The sequence below is a fragment of the Phyllostomus hastatus genome, unplaced genomic scaffold, assembly GCF_019186645.2.
Source record: "Phyllostomus hastatus isolate PE091 unplaced genomic scaffold, TTU_PhHast_1.1 phas_contig_210, whole genome shotgun sequence".
NCBI classification, from domain to species: domain Eukaryota; kingdom Metazoa; phylum Chordata; class Mammalia; order Chiroptera; family Phyllostomidae; genus Phyllostomus; species Phyllostomus hastatus.
Window position 1 is genome coordinate 17,756,201 of NW_025333737.1, and position 25,900 is coordinate 17,782,100.

At 38.4% G+C, this 25,900-nt stretch overlaps 1 protein-coding gene across 6 annotated transcripts in view; it reads right to left on the reverse strand.

Moving 5' to 3' along the window:
- BCAS3 (BCAS3 microtubule associated cell migration factor) overlaps positions 1–25,900 on the reverse strand; it is a 485,527-nt gene that overhangs the window by 245,222 nt on the left and 214,405 nt on the right. For 5 of the 6 annotated variants that reach the window (XM_045836907.1, XM_045836908.1, XM_045836904.1 and 2 more), the window contains exons 20-22: positions 8,450–8,550; positions 5,905–6,101; positions 1,568–1,665 (exon numbers count right to left, since the gene is read on the reverse strand). In XM_045836907.1, coding sequence (XP_045692863.1) covers positions 1,568–1,665; positions 5,905–6,101; positions 8,450–8,550 — 396 coding nt within the window. Of the gene's footprint in view, positions 1–1,537; positions 1,666–5,904; positions 6,102–8,449; positions 8,551–25,900 lie in introns of all 6 variants that reach the window. The other variant, XM_045836906.1, reaches the window with a different exon arrangement.

Here is a 25,900-nt window from a genome sequence, read left to right on the forward strand (position 1 = left end):
AATATGGCAACTTTTAGCAACAGACACACACGGTAGCTTCTTCAGTTACATGCATTGCACTTGACTAGTAGCTAGTCAGATGACTCTAAAACATTAATAATGGGGCAGTTTAACAATGTTAAAAAAACCGACAAAGCCTATGACTGTAATCTTGAATAAAATACTAAAATATATCATTTCCAGGGTTCACAATTGTAAATGATAATTCCAGATGAGCAGCATCTGTTAGCATTCTCAGACTGACACTACCAAGAAGATTTATTAAGTCACCTATCTCAATATCTCATTCAATGCCAGGAAGCAAGGAGAGAGAGAGACACATTTTAGTGCTTGTTTCCAAGGGATGGCTGTGGCTGCCAAGGTAAATCAGAGGAAAAGCATGAGCCCTCCTCTAAAGTAAGAGTCTGCATTAGAAGTGAAGGTACCACTCTGGACGGGGACAGCTCAGTCCGACATGAGGTGCAACCCACAGACCAAAATAAATAAATGAATAATAAATAAATAAATAAACAAACAAACAAATAAATAAGATTATTTTAAAGGTCAGAAAGGGAAGAAAACGTACAATAGCCATTAGCTTTCAAACTTCAAAACCCATCCAAAGACAAAATCAGAAACAGAAGCTTTGGTCTTTGAAAAGTGACCTTCACAAATCAGTTTTGTGTTTGTTTCCATTTTCTTTCACAGTTTAAGCCTCAATCAAATCAGCAGTCTCTGGGGATTTAAAAATTGCTGTAGATTAAAATCCTCTCTGACTCAACTGTTCTACTAATGCCAAGTATTTAATAGTTCTACTTGTAAGAGACTTTTGTTGATGAAACCCTGCCGCATGCTATCTTCAGATGCTCCACAGCTGTGCCGTAATAGAAAGCATCACTGTCCTTATTTTCTTTATCACTCCGTTTAGAGATGAGAAAATTATTACGAACAGTTCTGTATTTGGCAGAGCTGGCAGAAAGCAGTTTACAATACTAATGTAGCAAGTATCACCTAACAAAGGCAGAGATCTACTTCCAGGTACTAATGATACATATTCATGGCTTGGTTCCAAGGATAGGAAGTTAATAACTGTGATAGATAGACTAGAGTTAAGTTAATGAATTTCTAAACTTTATGCTTTCAATAATAAAACCATTTAAGCCTTAGCATTTGGACTCTCTACTTCCATAGATCAGGCACTTTGATACTCAACAGGTTGAGTAAATTGAATCCATATATTGTATTTACGTTCTCTGTCAAGGTTGCTTCTCCACGTTTGAGAGATCAAAGGCAAAGCAGTCATCAACCCTGTAGCCTTCAATACTGTGTTCATTACATTTAATCAAGTGCCAACTCCACCGCATCATTCACCAACCTTAACAATATTTAAATGCATGGCACTGTTTAGGAGCAAATGTAGGCATAGTATTGTTTTAAAACATACACACACACCAGGCACACATACACATCCTAAAACAAAACTAAACAAGAGAGAAAGGCAAAAAATTATCATTCTTCACACTGTGCAAGAAGAGAGATTAAAAATGCACAGAACTACCCAATGAACATGTTGGAGGTGGTTTTCTACCTGAGGCAGCATCAATCACGGTGGAAATTCCCCTTCGATCAGAGACCGGACGGGATGACCCTGGCATGCTGACTGGGTCAGAGCGGACCGGCTGGATCCTGCAATGCAATTTAATTTAATTCACATATGTTACTGGCATCAAAACTGTCGCTTGCTGCAACAGACCTTAAATCAGAAATGCTGGAATAGCCCAATCCATTAAAGAACCATTCATTCTAAAATAATGCAGACAGGAGAGCTGCAGTCCCTAGCTCTCACACAAGGCTGGAGCACAGCAAAACCTATTCCACACGCCAGACCCCCGCTTCTCTTCATACGTATGTTACTCAACAGATTTTAGGTAAAGGATTGAAAAATTGATGTTAATTTAAAGAAGTAAATTAACTGGAGGGAGGAAGTCCAAAGGGACTAAATGGTACTGGAAAAGAATATAATAAAGGAATTTGTTACAAAAAAAGAGAGAAATAAATTAAGTAGAATGGGAGAGGAAACAAAATACTTCACACCGAGACCTTCAGCTTTTGCAAGGGGCAAATATGAAGAGTTTTGAGAATCTTCTAATTCATGAATAGTGCAATAGCTGGCAATGCCTCCTATAAAAGGCAGCAATACTAGATACACGTATTTTAGTAACTCCCTTAAAATCCTCGATGAAAACATGCACAGCATAACAAAATTGTGTTGGGTTGTGACTGCCAAAGGTTTAGCTAGGATCACTATATCTGAACCACCACCATAAAATTACCAATTGGCATGTAAGAATCAATTAGAATCTCAGCAAAACTGCAATTTATTACAGACAACTTCAAGTTGCTTATGTATGGTAAATCTATAAATACCAAGGGTCTCTTTCTGCCTGTAGTATTATGAGCATAAAAATGTCTGTATGACTAAAAGATCTGAACATCCCAAGCAACTTAGGAGAATAAAATCTTGTTACAACAATGTGTGCATGCATTTTGGCAATTTGTTTATTCAGTAAATACTTGCTGAATATTAATCAGGTATCACTGTTACTCGAGGGACAAGCAGAAACAGAACATGAAATACAAGGTCTATGTGTGGACACAGAACAGCACAGGGATGCTCGTAAGTGCTGCAGAAGAAAACGTAACGTGTGAAAATGAAGTAGGTAATAAAAGCTCAGAATGACGAAGGGGAGGGAAGAATGAATGGTCTACAGCAGACTGAGAAGATGCTGTGGAGCTATAACAGGACCTGCATCTGTACACAGTACGGGGCTATGCATACATGCAGAAGAACAGAGCGTGCTTTAAGCACAAAACTAGAACATCAAATCCTTGGATCTGTGACTGAGCGTGACCAAAGTGGGGCGTCGTGAGGAGCAGGATTTGGCTGAAGTATATAGAGTTCATCGTGGATACTGGTGGAAGAGAAGAGGCTGGTAAGCACCATGAGACCGATTGTATCATAGAAGCCTAAAATGCCAAGTATGGACGACAGAGAAAAGAGTAGTTACTGAAAGCACAGTTTAAATGTGTGAGTATTTGTTATGTGGAAGAAAGAAATGGGAGGGAGGTGAAGGACACTCCATTTGATTGGGCACTAGAAGTTAGAAACGTTGACATACCAATACTGGTCACTGCTATAGTGAGCAACAGGATATATTCATTCACCTCGGCTTATTTTTCTAAACTAGTCATGGTAATCCCATCTCCTCAGGGCAGGAGCTAATTAGACCTGGAATGGGCAGGCCTAAGCAAATTGGGGCCAGTGAGAAAAGAGGAAGAGTTTATTGGAAATTTCTGTAAAAGATGTTTCCTGGTTCTGAAGAGAAACAAGAAGCTAGCCTGTTAGATATGGTCAGTTGAGGCAAAGTAAAGCACTCTCCTGGTCTAAACAGCTCACGTGGGCTAACACATGTACTATCATTAACTCAGTTTATAGTGCAGTTCCTACACAATCTAGAGTTGGGAGTGAGGTGAGGGTGGTGCTATAGAAGAAACCAGGCCGGCCGAGAACAGGCGTGCTGAGGGTGACACACACACACACGGGTTGTGTTCTGTTACTCTCTTTGACTCTACATGTGTTCGTATGTTTGAGACTTTTTCATAAAAAAAGACAAAATAAAAACAAACTGGCAGGGGTGATGGAAGTATCCTGAAATTAAACAGTGGGGATGTTGATAGCACTAAAAACCACTAAAGTGTACAGTGAATCTTCATGGGGTTTTTGTTTGCTTTTATTTTATTTATTTAGTCTATTTGTTTATTTTTAATTGAATTTATTGAGGAGACATTGGTTAATAAAATTACATAGGTTTCAAGTGTACAACTCCACAACACATCATCTGTATACTGCATTGTGTGTTCACCACCTCAAGCGAATTTTATTAACCACATAACTCTTAGTCATATCTCTCAGGGTACAGGACAGGGTCCTGGGTCAATCGAGGAAAAAAAAAATCCAAACAAAGCTTCAGAATTTAAAGGAGACAGTAAGGCCAACAGCCATGGTGCCATTGTGCCTGAAAAACGGAGAAGAGACGGGGGAGGAGCTGACGGGGAGGGGAACAGAGGGAATACGAAGAGGTGGGTTTCTAACTGGATCCTGGGCTGGAAACGGTCCTAAACAGGGCACTTAAAATTAAAATGATGTGAGATGAATCCGAATTTCCCATCGAAACTGTGCTCTAATGGGGGCTGAGGTCTTAATCAAGGGCTTATATGCTCAAATTTAAAAACATAACCTATAAGGGCAATCAGAAGAGATTTATAAACCTGCAACCCAACATGTAGAGTTCTAAAGTTTATGTGTTTCCAAAAAATAAGACAATATTTTAATTGAACATAAACAATTTAATGCCATTTAGATAACAAATAGTGGGAGCTCTTCAGTGTAAGGAAAAGGAAGGCCCCTCAGGAAAGTTCTGGAAGGGTTTCAGGAAAGTGGCACTGTCTGGAGAAGCTAGAGAGCTCTTGGACAAAGGACTGTGTCTGAAGTGAAGGGTCACAAAGAAAGCTGGAGGAGGTCACAAAAAAAAAAGAACAACAGAGCTGTGTCCTCCAAAGAAAATGGATAGGGTCTTGTTATAGCAGCAGGTAACAGTCATCAGGAAAAAAAGAATAGAGTCTTGTGAGAAGAGCAGTAAAGAGAATAAACATGGTCTTATGTTATACCTTCATATTAACATCTAGGCAACTGAACGACATAAACATGAATGATTACGCATTACATCACTAAGCTGAAGACTAACTCATCCTGACCTGCTGAAAATGGATTGACTATCTAAGCTAGAACATATTTCACAATTGGCACCAGTGAAAATTGCTCTAGTACACACTATATTGTTAACTATTGCCTGACATCTTGGGGAAATTTTTACAAAGTGAATGAAAATGTGCTAGAAAAATAAAAGGATAAGGAATGGAAGAAAGAAAATACAAAGCAAACTAAAAAACACTAAAACACTAAACAAGGTATTAAAGAAGATATATTCCATTATATAAATGATTCTTAAAAAAGAAAACATCCACCTCTACAACAGCTTTTGCTTTCTTATAAAGGTTTGTTGACAAATCAATGTTGGCAAAGAGACAGCTAAAAGCACATTTCCAGCATCTGAATGGGATACATTTCTCCACAATTTTAAAAAATGGATGCAAGGAAAACTTCAGAGGGCTTTTTAAGCACAATGAAAGATACACTACAGAACTTTTTAAAAAGAGAAGACATGGAAAGGCAGATTATATTGCATTAGACTGAGCCCTTCATTGTCTGTTGTCCACAAATGTGTCATCTTCATGTAACAAATCAAACTGCTAAGCAAACCTGAATTGCAAAAGTCAAAAAATTTTCAGCTACATTAAAAAAAAAACCTAATAAAAAAGCATACTTTGTAAGCCCTGTATTATCATTCTGACAAGTGGGGATCACGAATATATAAAGATGAAAAACTCTACGTGAATTTGTATCAACACTTTCTTATCCCAAAACCTTTCAAAGCCTGAGAGAAGAAATCTGCAGGATTAGGACAGATGTGTAGTTCAGCTGGAAGATGAAAGAGAAGGATCAGGACAGGAGGGTATCACCAGACTTCAGGCAATTAGAAATATGAGTGAGGCAACACGAAGTGGCTTTAAAAGGTGTAATGAACGTAACATTTTGGGGAATGTAATCCAAAACACAAACATTTACTGGATACAATGAGATCACACACAAGATCCCCAGTGACAATAAGGAATCACGATGTACAGTGTGTGTATTCTGCAACATGACACTGTGCCCAAAGGGGAAATGTAAATACTGCTGACGATGCTCTTTACAAATGAACAGATTATTCCAGTGAAACGACTCCCCTGGTTCTTATTTCTTACCTGAGACTATTGAGATCAAGATCATCTGTATCAAAATCCAGAAGGGGCTGTGGAGTATCACTTGGACCATGAGACTGCAGCACAGATGAACTGGAAGAGATGACGGTGGTTTGGCCTGAGGGATGGATGGTTTTGAACTGGAACTGTGGACCCATCCACAGCCGCCTGTGGGGTCCAGTGTGCGTTACAATCTCTACCTGAAACAGATCAGGAATCAAGATTTAAATGTGCTATGACCTTTCAGAGCTTTTATAATATCCCCACCCTGACCCTGTCTCTGAACACATTCTTCAAGAAGCTTATTTTAACCAAGCGAGAGAGGAACAGGGCTCCCACAGCCGAAGGTGCAATGATAATCACAGCCTACACAGATATTCACTGTACCCCTCCTGCAAGTCTCCACAAAAATAAACAAAAAGCTTTTGTGCATGTATATATATGTGTGTATACACACAAATACACAGTATATAGGTATGCCTGCTGCCTGTCTCATAAAACCAGCATCGGCTCCCTAGGGACTATCTTTTTCATTCATTCTAGACATACTTACCACTCTGTGGGCATATATGCTGCAAATTACTACACCTATATGCTGCAAATTAAAAATAATTCCCTCATTGAGGATCAAGCTCATGACAAATTTGAAGCTGATCTTGAACTATCCAAGAGGAAATACAAAGATCTAAAATAGTTTTCAACACCCAAAGCCCCATTTATTTCCACAATTAAATATTGTAATATTTACTATACTGCCTTCAAAATACCCCATAATCCACTTTTAAATTAAGAGAGTATGACATGTTTTCTGTCCGACTGGATTTGTCTTCAAAATACCATTACTCATTCAGAGTTTTCTCAACTATCATGAAGAGTGACACAGGTATTTTAAGGGCTGCAAAACAGTAAAACTAAAATGCTTTAAGAATTTCATGCTCAGAATAGGAGACACTGGGTGAAACTTGAGAACAAATATATAATTTTACAAATGAGCAACATGCATAAGACTAAATATTGCAAACCTTTGGTGAAAGACTGTCTCTCAGTGTCTTGTAACTGCTATATCCTTGTCTGTGCACATACTTTACAGAACTGACTTCCCATGTGCCTTCTTTTGGCCCTGAGTTCCTTTATATTTAATCACATTTCTCTGATTGCAGTGATTAATTCTTAACAAAACATAACTGAAAAGGTCCACAGAGTGCAGCTCTGTGTTTGAAAGTCCTAAAGGGCAAAACAAGCATCACGGCCTTCGAACAATATTCACATTCCCGTGGCTCACAGGGAGACAACTGCTCAGATTTAGGACAGTGATTTCTGATTCAAGTGGTTGTATTCAGTAATGTGAATTAGGCCACAGATAAAGCATTGTGTGTATTTTAAGCTCAAGACCATCAGTGCCGCAGAGCCGAGAGGTGAACAGATGCCAGTGCAGTCGCACGGAGGCGACGGCCAGATGTTCCTGCTCACTCCCCTGCCGTGTGCAGCACAGACACATGGTGTGCACGGTCACACTGACAGCACACGTCACCCCTGCTGCTAATTGAAAAGTTGAAGTGAAGGACAGTGGTTTCTTTACCAGCCTTCTTCTATTTTTAAAAATGTATTGTGTTATGTTCGAGAAAGGACGTCTCTCCATAGGCCAGGAACTGAAGCACCGACCCTCCTTGAAAGAGCGTCCTGTGTTTTAGGTGTGATGAAACGTGTCACCTAGAAACCGTTTCGTTCCCCAGTGCCCACGCTTCTTTTCGCTCTTCGGGCTGCCCTCCCCGGCAAAGCAGCAACACCACGCCGAGCCTCCGCCGCGCACCTGTCTCAGGAAAAGCCCCTGGACTGGTAATCTGAGACGGGTCATTAACTTCACCAAGTGATGTCAGCTTTGAGGCAGACATAACAGCATTTGTAATGAAGTCATTTGTAATCTCATCACTTTGAAATCTGCCCAAGTACCTTTTATTTCAAAGCCCTTGAGATGAAGCGAGCTTCACCTGGCCAGGGGAGGGAGGGTCTGCGGGAGCCGCCCCAGGACTGCGTTTGAGGCCGCCGGAAGCAGCCTGCGAGAGCGGAGACCCCGTGGGCACAGTCAGGGCTTGTGCAGACCAGAATGCTGAACCTTCCTAATCCAAGTAAGGGCCTGATATTCAGAAAAATGGTGACTCCACAAAACAAATCCCAAAGATTGTCAAATGGTTTCACTGTTTTAGCAAGGCCAATTCTTATTTTAACCCAAAGTGTCCACCTAAAATCCAAGGTCCTAAGGAACATAAGTGGACTGTTTGAAAGACGTGCATATTTTATGCTGTCTGCATGAAAGCTGGTACACACATATACATATGTGCGTATAAATAATATAGGTGCATGGATCCCTGCCACAGTGTTTATGACAAATTCTTAATATGGAAAGACAGCTGACTAGTTATTAGTAATCCTAAAAAGATTTCCCAATTCTGTTCATTTTCCTCTGGGGAAAATAAGTTTTAAAATTCAAGAATGGAAACAGACAACAGATCCCTGTTTTCTTTCACTGTAACAGGCCATTCTTTTTTACCTGAGAAAGCCATTCTTCATCTTCCTGTCCGCTGTGGTCAGAAGCTAAACTGTCATAGGACCCATGCCGAGTAATGGGCCCAGGGCTTCCAGGGGGAACCACTACAGGAAAAAGAAAACATGTTTAAACAACTCTAACTCATGCAGTGGCTAAATGAATGCGGGCACAACCATCCCGGGTACTGTGGTACTTTATAAGATAAAGTGTGACAATAAATGTATAAAAGTAATTCGAATAATTAATGAACAAGAAAGACTGAATTTCTCAGGAATAAGAAAGATCTTCAACTGAATACACTTTTAAAAAATGTGCAGGAATTTAGTCATGACATATATCGCTGTAGAAGAAATAACCAACTACCTATATCTTAACAGCACAAGTACATTTAGAAGCAGGAACAATTCGCCTGCATGTGCACGAGTATATTTCCTAACCTTCAGGATTTGGACGATTTAAATCACCTCTAGTAAACAAACAAAATAGTAGTATAATGCAGTTCCTATAATTCGGGGGAAGAAATGTTTAAAACAAATGTCAAGTAATAAGGTTTTTAAAGAATCTTTCATATAAATGGAAGGCATAAAAATACACTTTTATTTTAAAAACACTTTAAATTTCCAAAACATTTCATTTATCCAAAATAACTTCATTATCTTGAGGCAGGCTGAGCTGAACTCAAACGGATGGGAATTCTCTTCAGTCATTTTTTAAGCCTCTCCTAGGTAACTTTGACATTTCTCTTCAGACACTTCTCAAAGAGCTCGGCTCTGCACCTACGCTGGTTGATACCCGAAATCTATTCCGTGCCTGCATGAAGGACCCAGCCCCATATGAGCCAGACCCAGGCAGCGGTACAGGAGCCATACTCTTCGTTAGTCTGTACTCCCTTGAAGCAACAAGCTCCCTACCTTCTCCTTTCCCCCCACCTTGTTTTCAGTAAGCCTCTTCTTTTGAATCTGTTTTTCCCCCTCTCTTGATTTCTTCAGCTGGGGCAAGAACCCCTTCACCAGCAACAGTAGGATACAGGCTTTAAACACAAAGAGCCTACTTTCTCATATGAAGAGGAAACTTTGCTCAGTCCAGCTCATAAATCAACAATGATTTATGGAGTTTCTACCATGAACCAAATGTTATCCCAGTAAAACATAGCTTCTTCTTTTTAAAGTACTATACTATTTATTTACTTAACTTTATTATAAAACAGACTATTTAGACCACTTTTATAGTTGCAGAAGAGACAGAGATTTCCCACATATTCTCTACTTCCACATACCATTTTAATACTAAGCAAAATAAAGCAATGAAATACTGATGGGAAAGAGAGAAAACAAAAAGACAGAGAAAAGAAGGAAGAAAAGTAGATGAGTATTAAAGAAATGTGGAAGCAGAAAAGAAAGCAACAGAAAATAATCTCATAATTTCAACCACCCAGACATACATGTATATACTTCTACACATGCATTTTCCTTTGGCTACATTCCTAAAAATGAAATTAAAGCACATGAACATATTTCAATTTCTTCATGCACATTCCCAGAGTTCTTCACTTCCACCAGCAGTGACGGAGAACACTAATCTCACTGCACTTTTGCCAGGACAAGATACAGTATCTTGAAGAAATCTTAGTGAAACAGGTGGAAGTGGGGTAGACGAAGCAGAGCCTAGGGCAAGATTTTAAAGGACACATATTCACAAACAACTGACCTTAACTTGCCGGGAGAGGACAAAGGGTACCTGAGACAGTCAATGTGCACGGGGTGGTGTGGACAGTACTGAGGGGTAAGAACTGCAGCAGCGCAAACTAGCTGTACAGGTACTTCACAAGCACAGCTCCACCGCTGACAGGCACGTGGCACAAAACACAAGTGATGATCTAAGCATAATGCCTAGTGTCTCGTGATTTTTTAGTATCACACAGAAAAGAATACCATAATAATTATCTAGTTGATATCTAAACAACCTCTTGGAAATAATTTTGGTGTATGTTGCAAAACTGGTATCTACAGGTCAGGACAAATATCTGGGGGTCTGGAAGTACTTTGGTAAGCAGCTGAGGGCAGAGAAGATTTTTAAAGGAGCAAGGGAGTAGGTCGTGTGGATATTTGAGGGGACAGTGTTACACACACAACCCCAAGTACAAAGATTTTTGAGTGGGAACAAAAAAGAAACGTTTCAGTAACACCAGGAGGCCAGTGTGGTTGTATACCCAGGCAGTTTTAAAGTGGAAGGTTAGTCAGTGAGACAAAGGGGGCCAGGAAGGAAGAGGAAAGGTTTGTTGAGGGCTTTAAAAAAAAAACAAAACAACTGAGGGTAATGTGATGGAAAGATACTGAAACGCTCCAAAGAGAAATGAGAAATGATAACCGTGTGTAACGAACTAGTACCCAATGTGAATCTTTTCCAAGAGTTTACATTGCATTCTACATACGCTGTGCCTAGGCTAGTACCCATTGCAAAATATTTATCTTGCACTCCAAAAGTATTAAGTAAATGGATGGAGTTTTGGGTTCTGGACTAAGTAATGACATTGGAATGGCTAGATACTTATTTATCCACCATCAAAATGGGATAAACTTAAAAAATAATCCAGTGGCAGGGGTGGGGGGAGGAAGAGTGGGCACACAGACAAAACAAGGTCGGCCGGGAGTCGCTGACGCTGGGTGGGAGGGTCTGGGGAGGCCGTCTGCTGCTGTTTCCTAATGGGCCTCCGTCTGGAACTTCTCACGGTGAGAAGTTAAATGAGAAGAGAAAGAAGAACCTTCTTCCTCCTCTTCCCAGCCTTCCTTTGCTTTCCAAAAAACGTGGTAAAAATATAAAGTATATATCTATAAAACATTAAATCTGAATCTTGAATTCTAAGTAGAAATTGTTAAGTGTTAAGTTTTCACACCTTATGTTCACTTAAAAAGTTTCCCAGTTAAGAATGTTTTGAAGCATTCAGAAGTGTCACGATATAAAAACACAGGTCTGATTATTCTGGTTCTGTTGTTTTTTTTTAAATATGCTTCAAAATTCTCAGGAATTCTTTTAACAATGCACATATTGCAATAACCATGGATTTTACAATAATATTACTCCACAACTGGGAAAATAAATTCTTTAAAATTGAAATTAAAATACAGATCTGGTGAAATAGTACTTTTTTCAACATGAAAAAATTATCTTTCCTTCTCTCTCACATTTCTTTACCTTTAAAAGCATCCCCAATCTAGGTAGGAAAAATATGTCATCTTTACTGGCTTGGGAAAGCAATGACATACAAGGTCACAATGAAAATAAATTCAAAACCTTGACACTGGGATAAGAAAAAGAGATGGAATGTATAACAAGAGCAAAACTTCCATGCTCTCTGACCAATTATTAGGAAAGATTCAGAAACTGGACCACGAGTACCATAAACAGAGAGGGGGAAAGAGTTCCCAAGGAAGGGCAGGAATTGACAGAATCCTGGAAGGAGTTTTAGGGCTGAAGAGCTGTGAAAAATCATACTGTGGAGTTCAAGGACGCAGCAAGAGATCCCATGTTGTGTAAGAGTTAAAGACATGTGCACACAGAATGTCTGTACAGCCAAGTCCGTAGCAACCTCTCAAAGTTTCCCATGAATCAGCTGAGAATATTACTATGTGTCCAAGACTAATATGAACAAAGTCCAAAGAACTGACAGGCCTTGAGGTAGAAACAAGGATGAGATCTATATGAAGCAATGACCAATGATCAGGTAGGAAATTGGGACATCTTAATGGTTTCGACAAGGATAAAATGCCCATATAACTCTCCCATCTCATTATCTTTGCAATCTGTAAGCCCTATCAAATTTAGATGCAATTTTGGGGAGGTCATTAATTGATTCAGATTAATTTGTTTCACATTTGTTAGAATGGAGGTACAAAAGAGAACTTATGAGAGTTTATTAAAAAATGATGGGGGAGAAATGGGGACAACTGTAACTGAACAACAAAAAACAAAAATAAATAAATCACACCAAAAAAATAATGAGTTAAATATCTTACAAGCCTGAGCTCAATGAACAAACAAATGCACATACCTACTACCCAAAGAAAAATGTTTAGTATGTTTTATGTACCAGCTGTTCTTAGATAATTAATAAACCTGGGACAGGAAATGTATGTAATTTTGAAACAAAAATATCTGCCATGTTCCATCCCTACTTTAGCCCTACTAGTAAAATAATTTAAAACAAGCCTATCCATGTAGTTAAAAGGGATATCCTATCACTCGACTTTAGAGAATACAACCTCAAAAGTGCTGCTTCTGCGCAGGCATGTGGTAAGTATAGATGAACAAGCAGGGCTGGACCAGCAGGCCATTATGAGGTCACTGTGAGCCAGACTTTGTTTATATTGTGTTCTCAGGAAGGCAGACCATGCTTCCAGTTAGTAAATAAAAGCTAAAAAAATCACTACGTGTATTTTGCTGTCTTACAGTGATATATGAGGGGAGAGGTGTGTATACATGTGTTTCTATATATATTTTTATGTTTATGCGCAAAGCAAACCCAAACAAATCTGCTTCAGTGCCGATCTTTGCAAATCAGTCCTGTTAACCTAACCCCCCCAAAATTCCAAGTCAGTACAGCATCGTAAGTAAAATTATAAACAAAAAGATTAAATGGCCTTTTGATAATGTGTGTAAGTCTGAATTCCACCTAATAAAATTTTCAATATTCCACAATGGAAAGAGTCAACTTATAATGTAACTTCTCAAATCTATAAGTTGTTTGCACAAGTCCTCTGGTTTTGTATTTTTAGATGTCTTATGTACTATAATGTGAGGATCAATGGGTATATAGTTTTTATAAGTTATCCACATAAAATATAGCATTTATGAGTTAGAGGAAGTTAAAAAGCATTGATTTAGATGCTGTTAAAGCTACAGGTACAAGGTATAAACTATTCAAATAATAATTGCTAAATTAAAAAGTTATAAACATTGTATTAACAGACAAAGGCGACTCTGAAGTCACCTTTTTAACATAGATTAATGGAATGAATAAAGATTAATACTTGTAGGTGAGAATATGTAGGTTTGAACCAAGGTCCTAAGAAGGAGTTATTTCTAGTCATGGAGAAATTTTAACCTGTTGACATTTCAAATGGTTCACAGTGTTGACATTACCATTTTCTCCAAAATGGTAACAATATATCCTTAATTTCAAGGAATCCAATTCTTTCTAAAATACCCAAAATTTAACAGCTGGCTCTCAGTAACTAAGTTCATCTGCAACAAATCTAGTCTTCTGGTTAGAAAACAGAAGTTTTTATCGTTAGTATATTGAATACACCTTATATTAGGGCAGGTAAATATGTTTCTTAGTGTGTTTGACATGGTTTAGGTATTCAAAAAAAAAATCTCTTAACTATGGAGGAGTTTTCATCAGGGTACACGGGGGCTAGGTGTTCCATTAAGATGAAAGAATACAAAAAATTATTATTTGCTCCCAGCGCCATTTGCGTTTAAAGCAATGAAAGAAAAAAGATTCGACAATGCATATCAAAGTTAAAAGACTAACCACAGATGGGTTATAAGCATCCTTTTTACATAAACTAACACCAAGCATAATATTGAACTCAGGGCAGTTCTTGTTCTTGTTGTATTCTTCCCTGCATTTCTTGAACTCCCAGTAATAAATTCTCTTAGCTGGAGCTCTGGAAGCTTCAGAGGACAGAGCTAATGAACTACAGGTTCTGCTGCTAGTGAACTCCATGCTCCCAACTTTAGGAGATGTTAAAAGGCTGTTCTACTCCCTGAAATGAATCTCAGAGCAATTGAATCAGGGAAATCTGCTTCTCGAATGAGGGGAAAACACCGCTCTGAATGCTCTCTAGTTACATATAATTAATATAAGATTGCATATCAACTACACTTAAATAAAAAAAAATTTTAATGGTATCTAGTTTTTGTGACATAGAGAGCTCTTGGCTTTAGCTTCTGTTGAAAACCCTAAAATAGGTTCATATGCTAAATATATAGATCCAGAAAGAAAGTCAGAGTCTTTTCCTATGAAGAAACAAAGCTGATCTAAAGGTTTTTATTTGGAGAAGTGAGTGTGAGGTGGGTCACACTGGCACTCAGTGGGCAGTGGAGTGAAGTATACTGCAGACTCGGGCCCAGACTCGGCTTTCGTTCCCCGCACTCTCTACCATGTCCCCACCAACCCTCCACAAACGGTGAAACTCTTACCATGCCGAAGTCTTTAGTGGAGACCTGGGAGGTGAATAATGTTGTGCCAGAATTATTCAGCCCTTTAGGTTATTTAGGGGAACATGTTGCCTTTTTCTAGCATCAGAGAAATTTGTGAGTTAAATGACATCATGCTGCCTTGAATGAAACAGCTCAGGCTCAAAGTTCACCCAAAGGCCAACAGTGATAAACTCTCATCCAAGGACAAACTTCAATATATTTTTGGTACTTATTAAAAACAGCATTTACATAACAGGCGTACAATGAGAGAGGGCTCTTTACCAAACTCTGTTTCTGATCAGAAAGCACTCAGGATCTGAGGAAGAAATTCTGCTTGGGAATGTAGTTTCTTAGTACAGAAACTAAAATTTGCCTTAAAAAAAAAAAAAGGCTCAAAAGACCATCCAAAAGCAAAATGGTCTAAGGCATTTCCAATGAACAAGCAATTTACAAATGAGGAAATACAAGAGCCAACAAAGGTGTGCAAATAATAGTAATAAGAGATTTGCTAATTTAAAGTTAGGCTTTCATACTATCAAACTGGCAAAAATTAAACATTGGCCTCTTTAAAAACAATTTTTTAAAAAGTGAGAAAGCTCTCAGGTTAAAAATAACACAGTTCACTACCTTAAGGAATGAGTAGCATTCTTATTCTTATTAAGGGTTTATTTCTCCTGAAAACTAGAAAGAAGTTTCTCTCTGATGTATAAATGTTTCAACTTAAGTTTACAGGAATCACTGATTTTCATTCGGGGTAGGTAAGCAGCAGTGCTGCATGTTACTGGCTATTCTGTCTATGTGGAGCCATCTCTTGCACCGGTGCAGTAACAGCTGCAGTGTTACAATCCACAAATGGGAGCGGGGGGGCAAGCTTTACCTACATTACATATTAACTGAATTAATGATCTTCCATGCACCCTGACTGAGCGGTCCCACAGATGTTCTCTAATTAATAGAGTTTTCTAACGGTCAGTCATTGTACACTTCAGGTTTTCTTTTAGTCCACATTTTCAGAAGAATAGTCACAGGCATTATGATTAGAAGAACGACATATCTTCATTGCCTGAGATAACAGATTTCGCCAAATAACCGAAACACTGAGTGCATCTTTGCCTTGCCCTGCTCTGTCTTCTTTTTCCTGCCCCCTGCCAGGTACCATTTAATACCCTCAGAGAAGACATAAATTCCAGAGTCTTCCTTTGTTATTCCTGCTGCCATAAGGGTCACATAACATGCAGCGTCTGGACAGATTATACCTGGAGGTAGTTGGGAAGCGTTCACAATTTAGTTCGGCTCCTCACTGTGAAACAGGATGGCTTCATGCTATCATCGGCAAGATCACCTACTGCACTAAAAATTTCAGAGGGTCCCAATATGCTTCTGAGAACTGAACAGACTGCAACAATCTCTTCAAAACATTTTCAATTAAGGTCAATGTGGAGTTTATTTACCTGGAAAGATGTACACAATGCCTATTTGATGTGCATTAAAGCAACTCGATTCATAGACAACCACATTATATATACATTAAAACAACAGCACGATAGCTTAAAAAGTCCACCTTACTATTTTAAAAGATTGTACTATGACTGTATAATACCTTCCTTGTAAATTATGGGCAACAACTGTGCCTTACCACAGTTTACATAATCTACACAGACATGTGAGTCTAAATCGGAACCAGCCCATTTTTGTCAGAGCTCAACTCCAGGTACGGCAGTGTCTCCTGAAAGGGCAGGGACAAGGATATAGGACAGGCGGGAAGACAGGGACGACTTATGTTCCACCAAATAGTCTTTGGTACCTTATAAACTGTGTATGCCGTGTACCTGTTTAAAAGTGAAAATTTAGGAAAACTGTGAAAAAAAGCACACTTAAACTGGTGTGGTTAATGTAGTCAATCCGAGAAGTCAAACGAAGAAATCAGATGCCTATCAGCGAACGATGGACACCAGCACACGGAACAGAGTTGGGCTTACCGCACGTTGGGTGAGACAAAGTCCCCTATTTTCATTCAAAAGGGTGTGGAGGTGCTTATGTACACACTCTCACTCCACACACATCCACTGATCTCTGTCTCCACATTTACACACACATATCAAATACAGGGCCAGCTTTTAGCAACTGCCCGACCACACACGGTGGGATGTGTTTTGGTTGAGTGACATGACTATCTGCTGGAAGCCAGAGGCAACCCTGCTGCTGCTTCTGTGCATTTAGAAACGTGAGCTATATCCTGCAATAGTGGTCATTGTATTCTCACAGCTAACCCTGTAGTTTAGAGGCACTTCTTTCAGGAAAAATCAATTCTCTAAAATATAATATCCTCTATAAGAGACTAAGATGAGTACAGGATAATGCAAAACAATTGCAAGCTGGTGTCTAAAAGGTAAGAAATCATTGTTTGGGGACATTAAACTGTGTTCAGTCATCAATGTACCAGTTTTTGCAAGTAGGCAATAAGCCAGTTATTGCAAACTTTTTATCCTTGATCTCACCTTGCCATACTTGAGCAAAGAATTGAATGCACTCAGTCCAGCCTCCAGAATAAAGTATGACAAACAAAAATAAAAGGGGAGGGAACTGTTTGTAAATGGAAAAATGGCAAAAACCACTTTTTGCAAAGAGTTAATGCAGCTTCATCCATGCTCCACTTACTCATTATCTAGTTAAGTACTAGATACGTCTAGATCATTATACAGCAGGAAGAATTAAGTGCGGATTTTCTCTTGCATAAGCAAAAGAGAAGAAGTTCTCCTGGCGTGGAGAGTTAAAAGCTTTTAGACGTGGAAGACATCAACATTTTCAACATGTACTTAGAACATAATTTAAAATCTTTCTAAATAATCATTAAGGATCCATGATGGATTCCACATGATAAAGAAATGAAATGTTCAACATTTACCTCTAAATAAGTCAGAAAATTCACAGAACCAATAAGATAAAGGAAAGAGAGAGAGAGAATGCACTCCACAACCATCATGGGGTTTTCTATCTCCAAATGCAGCAGAACACCTTCCAAGGCTTGCTCTCCCCATTACTGGTCTGAAACAGAAAACTACTGGAAAGAGTAATCTCCACAAATCACTGCCACTGTGTCACCTGTGTACTACATAATGGCATGGCAGTAGCTTGTTTTTTAAAGTCCTTACCATTAGACGTAGCTAAAGAACTCAGGTATAAAGATGTAATAGTGGGAGGCTTTCTTGTAATACTTTATGCACCTTACATTTAAGAGAGACACAAACAGAGACAGAGAGGGAGAAATTTTAGGGGAACAAAAGAAACAAGAGTGGCAGAATGTTGTCAACTGTTGAAGCTGGGTATTCAGCAGATTTGTGATACTATTCACTGAAATTCTGTGTATGTTTGAACATTCCCATAATAAAAAAATTTAAAAGACTGTTGTCTGAATGTTTGAAAAAAGCTGAGCACACATTTCTTGGCCAGCAGCTTGATAACGGTCATTTTGACTCTCTTCTTGGCCAGGGAGAGTGCGCCGCAGCCGGGACCACGTTGTGCTCACAGAGCACCACACGTGTGAGATCATCGTGTCGGTACCTGTAGTTCTGGTTTACGGTGTAACACCTAATTTCTATATCCTATAATGAACTGAAATCATCCACCCTTCCTTCCTCCCTTTTTTCCCTTCTTTCTTTTTCTTCCTTTTTACCCTCCCTTCCTATCTTCCCCCTTTTTTCTTTCTTTCCTCCTCTCTCCCTCTCTATCTCTCCCACCCTCTCACTGCTTTTGAAAATTTTTGTTGGAAATCACCTAATATTCTATAATGCATGTTATACTATAAACCCAAAGAACACGGAGTGAAACACAGAGTGAAAAACTGCAAAGCTCACGGGAATGGTGAACAACGACCCCACTGATACCCTCAGAAACTCAAATGTCCCTCTGCCATTTCAGAAGTCTCAGGATGGAGAGAGTCTTACCATTTTAGGTAAAACTTTCAGAGCCTTATGGCAATGATGAAAAAGAACTTTCAAAGTAAAGTTTTCCACAGAGGACACCAAGAAAAATCTCAGTCTCCATAAATTACTAAAGGAATGAAGACGCTCAAAACAAAGAAGCCTAAGAGACGTTTTCAATTTGCATCAATAATTTAGAAATGCTAAGTGAAATTTACTTCTACAGCGTTGAAAATGCACACATTAGGATAGAGCCACACTTGTCCAAGTGACCGTTAAAGAACAGGAGAGATGGGATGTAGCACAAATATTTTCTCTTCACTGCTGTTTGTCAACAACGAAGCATCTCTGGCTGTGCCCCCGGCTGCTACTCGGTCACTTGCACCGGGAACCGAGGGAGGCAAGAAAGATCTCAGAGGAGGACAAGGGTTCTATTTCTATTAACGCTGCCTACAAACAATGGGCTATCTTCAGCAAGGTTTTATTCTATCTATCCAAGATAGCGTGTGAAGCTTTTTGGAGGAATGATCTCGTTTCATCTGACAGCAAGCCTGTATGAAAGGTATTTTTAATTCCCATTTTAAAGGCAGGTACACTAAAGTTCAGGGAAGTTATTTGCTCAAAGTAACCCAGGTAGCAAATAACAGAAATAGAATTTAGAACTGCAAATGCCAAAGGCCATGTTCTTCATCTGAAGAATAAACTGCCTAAATTCATCATATCTTTACTTAGTTATGTTCACTATTTTAAATTAAAATTTTCATGTGAAACATGAAGGAGATGGTTTATCTCAGGTATCAACTATATTATATCAGTCACTTGGAGTTTCCATGATTCCTGTAGTCCACGTCACCTTAATATAATCATTTTTCTCATCTTAGCAAATATCTATATGCCCAGATTAGAGATACCATCTAAAGCTATCAAACAGTGGAGAAAAATTACATTTCGTTTTAATTTTTTTATTGTATTTCACAGCACAAAGGAATGTGCTGACATTCCAGGAAGCATCACAGGTGGTGACAGAAACACAGTTCTCTGGGCCTTGACTGTACCTTCTCGAAAACACCCCTGATGAATGAGAAGATTCCATTTTAGAAAACATTGGTTCTGTTTCACATTTAAAGACGTATATGACATAACTATGGAAAGACCACTGGCACCTATAAACAGCCTTGGAAGGCCAGCAGAGTGCAAGAGAATAAAAAAAAAAAAAAGCCTCAAAATATTCTTTATAAAACTTAGCTCTGACCCAGACTTGACATCACATAAGGGTGGTTCCGACGCTCTTCACGTGGTCTTAAAACACAAAGAAAGCACAGTAGGAAAGACAAGAAACTGATACTGTAAAGGCAATGAAGGCAATTCAGTGCTCGTCTCTTGACCAAGTTCCACGAAATCACACGGCAGAGGCCTGCTGTCACATGACGACAGTGAGGGGAGCAGACTCTGGCTGCAGGAAGCAGTCCATGGCGCTCACCCGCCTCCCTCAGGCCGCAGTCCCTGGGCTGAGTGCCTCCACGAGATCAGAAAAAATAATTCTCTTAAAGGAGAATTTCAGTGATGATAGAAGGTTATACACTATCAAAGTAAAGATTTTTGAATTAAATAGTATGAGAATTTAGGTGCAAGATGGACAAATACAGATGCAATTACGAACTGAGCAGAAAGGCTGAAGTACAAAGTTTCCCTGTTACTTTCTACTTTTCTGAAATAATCACTAAATACTACTAAGCAGTCAGAAGAGCCTCAAACACATAACGCAGCAGAAATTATTATTTTTCATTACTTAAAGGACAGTAGCTAAGAGCAACCCTTCTATTAATGGCAAAGAGGTGTAGATACACATATAAGAGGCACTGCCATAAACTAGACTTTTCTTTTAACAAAATCCATATTTATATAATTATATTTCCTATGGTGGAGAGCAGCTATAATTAATGAATTCCCCTCCTTCTCCTAATGCAGCCATTTGTCAATTCAAATGCGGGATGTCCAATCAATTTTGATGTATTTAGTAAGCAATTTGTCAAATGGTGCTATAATCCAGTTAATATATTAATTCTTGTCATGCAGAGAGTTCTGACAACTATAAGGTTTTCTGTTAACTGCCTCGGAGAGAAAAATCTGTGCTGGGGCTCCATGGCCAACCTTTAGAGATAACATCTCTATGTCCCAATATCTGAGAGTATGCCACAGCGCTGTCCTCCCGAGTAAAAGCATTTTTCTGCATTAGACACCCGGGGTCTACGGGACAGTGTGGCTGCTAGCTCGTTATAATAAACTGGGTTTCTATGAATCCCTGTGTGTCCCACATATGTTTAATAAAGTGAGGAAACCAATGCATGGGACACTAAATGCGGAGTATGCAAGCTTCTAAGAGAGAAAGAGGGCTTCACTAATCAAGTACATGCATGCTAACCTTAAACAGTACTTTCATAAAAAATTTCTCCTATCCTCAAAGTTTCTCCCTATGAGCAATGAAGAAGTGGCTCTCAGTCTTCTACTTTTCCTATCCCAACATGCTTCAGGTGAATGACTGACCCCCGTCATTTGCTTCACACAGGCACTATCCTGAGGCCACACAGTGAGCGGCTCGTAGTCAAGACGGTTGGAAGGCTGACTTTCAGTTTACACAAGGTGAAGCTCTGAACATAATTTTTTTTTTACTTTGTAAATACATTTCACCCACTAATCACTATGCTACCTCCATCTTTTCCCAAGTCTATCTACACATTGGGAACTGGAGAAAGAACCATGGGACGTGCTGACCTTTCTGGAGGTGGTCCAAACTTATACCACGGAAAATATCTGGACTATAGAAACCAAGGAAGGATAAAATCATCTCCCAAACTTTTCAGTGGGAGATTTAATCACCATATTTGGACAAAGCAGAGGCCTAGAAGGCAGGTTTTCAACACATCCAATATAACCGCCAGGGCCACCTGGGCATATTTGGTGATCACTCTCCAAAGGTGACAGCCCTCTCCATTCACTATATCCGATCCTTTTTATATTTCTCTATCAAGAACTGCAAAAACAGTCAGAAGGGCAAATCCTTCCTAGAAAAAAAAACCTGCAAAAACTGGCAAAAATTTTTTTGATAGTAAGAAAAAGAAAGGAAAAGGGAACACTACATTCATCTTCCAGACAGCAGGCTCCCCTTAGCCCCCTTATGAGCCAGGCAAGAGCAAAGAAAAAAAATTGCCAGAGTCATTTGGCACAAGGCTGTGCATTTAAAAACCTGCAATGTGCATAGTCCTCCAGACTATCAGCCGTCCTATTGTTTCATGAGGCTGCTGAGAAGGTGCCCTATGTGTCGGAAAAGCACACTGAATATATTTCAATGACCTAGGGGGCAGAGGTCACTTATTATAAATGGATAATGAGACCTAATGCAGTGCTGTGAGTATGGACAAAGTAAAGGTCTCTCCATAGCCCCTGGTGGATTGGTCATTCAGGCTTTTATTTCCTCTGCACACTTAATGGAGTCAAACAATTGACAGAAATTCTATAGAGAAGGCTGAAACTGAGAGAAACAACTGTATTCTAACTCCCACAGACAGGTACAAACAGTGACCCTGAAATGGCGCCAGAACTCCTGTTACTACTAACAGTGCAGACAGCTGGAGCATTCCCCCTAAACTCCCACTTAGCCATTTCTCAGCAATTGACCTCACTCACAGAACTGATGGCACATCAAACCACAAGCTCCTGCCAACACCAACCCATTACGGTATTGCAGGTGAGAGACACAAACCCTTCTGTTTCAGCTCCTTATTTCTGGAGAAAAGTCAAAGATATCCCTGGACCTTCCATCCCATGTCCCCCCTACCCAATTTACAAAATGCACATTCAGGGATAGCAGTACATTTACGTGAGAACCTTAAACTCAGTAGGGTAGGGCAGGTGACATCAGAAGCAGAGGTACTGGTGGACTAGAGGCTTTATGACCAATAGATTATTTTTCTTTAATCTATCAGAATCAATGTCCTATCTCAGTCAAATCTGCCAGTCCAATGGCATAAATATTAATAGCATCGATGACAAAGAATGTACACTCTCAGTTGTACTTTTGAAAAAGCAGGTCACACAATAACCTAAAGAAACACTAAGCTACTAGTATCACTAGAATTTTGTAAAATAAAGTAAGAAAAACATTTAAAAGTATAAAAAAGGCCATTAAATTTGTTTCATTTTAATTTTAAGAGCAATTAGGACTAGAAGGTGGATTGATTATATAAATTATTATTTTCAAACAAAATACTCGTAAATAATTGAGTAAGTATTAAAACAAATGACAGAAAGGCAAAGATTTACTTCAGAATCGAGCACAGATCTATTATAACAGAAAGGAATTTTGACGTTATAACATCTCAACAATAACTCAGCAATGACAAGAAAACCCAACGAACCATAGGTATGAAGATCTACGGAAAGATACCGGTATTAATAGGGAGCACACATCCCATAAACACAAAGGGAAAGAAGAAAGAAGGTAATCTAATCCAACCTTTTCAGTCCATCATTTATAAAGCTTGCAGGCTACTGATAGTACTTTCATTTAACTATATGACATCTTTTCATTGAAGAAGAAAATATATTTGATTTCATCATGTTCCCCAAGTTATACAACATACATATGGCTAACTAAATTCAGGGTCAATGTGTCTCAAGATTATAGTCTCTTGAAGACTAAAATTTCATTTTACTAAAATCATTTCTCTACAGAAGGATTTGTGTCAGTTGACAAAATTAAATATAAGTAAGAAAAAAACCTGTCAAATATAATTCAATCTGAAGTGGTTTCCGAACTACCTCAGATATTTAGACCTGGACAGAGCAGCATGACACACCCAGTGGCCAACAATGGACTATAAATACTCTTTAAATAAGTCCTACATTACAAGTTTCCTCTGCAAGAGAAAAACATTTCATTCTTCCCCTTCCACCCTTACCCACTCTTGGGCAAATATTTATTATGGACAATGCAAGGAAACATTGTTGAGTGCCTCCATCACAGTTGGTACATACCACAACAGCAATGCAATCCCGGATGTTAGGTTAAATCTAATGTGACGTTCAAAAGGGAGAAGCTCAGAAAATTGCAGCGTATTTAATTACTTTTCCGGGGAACTGACAATGACCTTGGTAAAGAAGACCAATTTTTTCTTCCTTTTTGTATCAATGTGTTCAAAATATATCATCATTGTGTTATAAAGCCAAAAAAAAAAAAAGGATAGTAAATATCTAAAACGATTCCATTCTAAACCCAAAAGTTTAACTTTATAATAATACAAGGGCATATATTTGCTATTCCTAGTCTCATGGATGTAGTTTGTAGGCTACAAAATTTATTTGGAAATCAACATCTCTAGAATCTAACCTTTAACTATGCTGCTGACTTGTGATTTCATGCTTCTGTAATAACGTCAGGTACATCTACTTCATTATATATAAAGGCTAAAATAAAAGTGCTAGTGAAGTCCAAGAGATTAGTAAAGCAGTGCTATTTTTAAAAAGAAGATATATCAATAGACATCCTAGCTATTAAATACAATAAAACCCAAAACTTAGTTCTTCTTAGTATGATGAAAACTAAGATATAATGTAATACATAATTAAATTATAATATATTAATAATTAAATAATATATATAATAAAATTGGGATACCCTAAACAATAGTGAAATGACATGAAAATATCCATGGTTTTTACTGGTAACAAAGTCATAAGTATTATTAATATTACTGTGATTTGTTTCCTACATTTGTAATTAAAGAAGTGCTATATTTCAGAGATTAGCAAAAACAAAGTGTTATCCCCCCGCCCAAAAAAAACACTAAGATTTTGGTCAAAGCAACACTAATACTTCAAAGCAAAGTTCTGATTGGACTTTGGGGATTATAGTCTCTCACATGTCATGCAGCCTAGGGTATCGTAATAGAACCTCATCTCTTCTCTCTACATTCTCTCAGGGATAAACTTATTTCATAGAAAGCTTACTTCAATTAACAATTATATACTATGCTCAAAAACTTTTAGAAGGAAGCTCAAATTATAAATAGACATATGGCAGTTTGGGGGTTATTTCCTAGATCCTACTACATACACCAAAACAGATGAAACACTGCCATCACCAGTTCTCTCCCCTACTGCAGTTAACCTACTTCTCTTAATGTTTCAATGAATGTCATAACCTATTACCCAAGCCAGCCATCCCTCCCTCCTCACTTTTCATTAGTCACCTCATTTAGTCCCAAATCTTATACATGCAACCTCCTCAATGTCTCTGAAATTCAGCCATTTCTCTCCATCCCCACTGAAATTATTTCCACTAATAAATACCTTCTCTTCAATGTTTGAATTTCTATACCAATTAATTAAGGTATTATAGATACTTATATACATGTTCCTTATTTGTGTTTATGTTGGGGTAAGGAGTCCAAAGTCAAGTCAGCACAACTGGTATAATGTAAGATCAAGATAATACATAGAGTTTAAGCATCTAAAGTTTGAAAAATAATGATGATCACACACTTCCACTACTGGCCATGTAAGAAAGACAGATTTATATTATCTCCTCAAATAACTAAATTAGTCCTAAGCAAAAGGTTGTTATGAACCCTAAGTAACAACACTTAAAAAATCAGAACAGAAAGAATCAAATTTATTCCAATTAATTTAAGTGCATCCTAGGAATACAAAACAACCCACCACTCAACAACATGATATTGAAAATGCCAGCAGGAAAAAACCTATACCAAGGAGAAAAATGAATCAATAGAAAAAAGCCCAATGAAGTAACATGGTGAAAAGAAGTAGCACACAGAGGCTCTAACATATCACATAAAATAAATGTTCCTTATGTTCAAACATTGACTTAATGAGGAAAGGCAGGAAAAAAAGATGATATATTTTTAAATACATAGAAATACACACTATACAAAATAGATAGGAGGGAAGAATTTTTAAAATTGAACAAAGAATCAGTGAGCTTAGAAAATATCAAGTGGTGAACATAAATATAACTGGTGTCATAAAAGGAGAGAAAGGAATTGGCAAAAGATATTTGAAGATATAATTACATGAAAGTTTTCAAATTTGATGAAAACTATAAATCCAGCCCTGGCTGGCATAGCTCAGTGGATTGAGCGCGGGCTGCTAACCAAAGTGTCGCAGGTTCGATTCCCAGTCAGGGCACGTGCCTGGGTTGCAGGTCATGGCCCCCAGCAACCGCACATTGATGTTTCTCTCTCTCTCTCTCTCTCTCTCTATCTCTCTAAAAATAAATAAAATCTTTAAAAACAACAACAACAAAAATAAACTA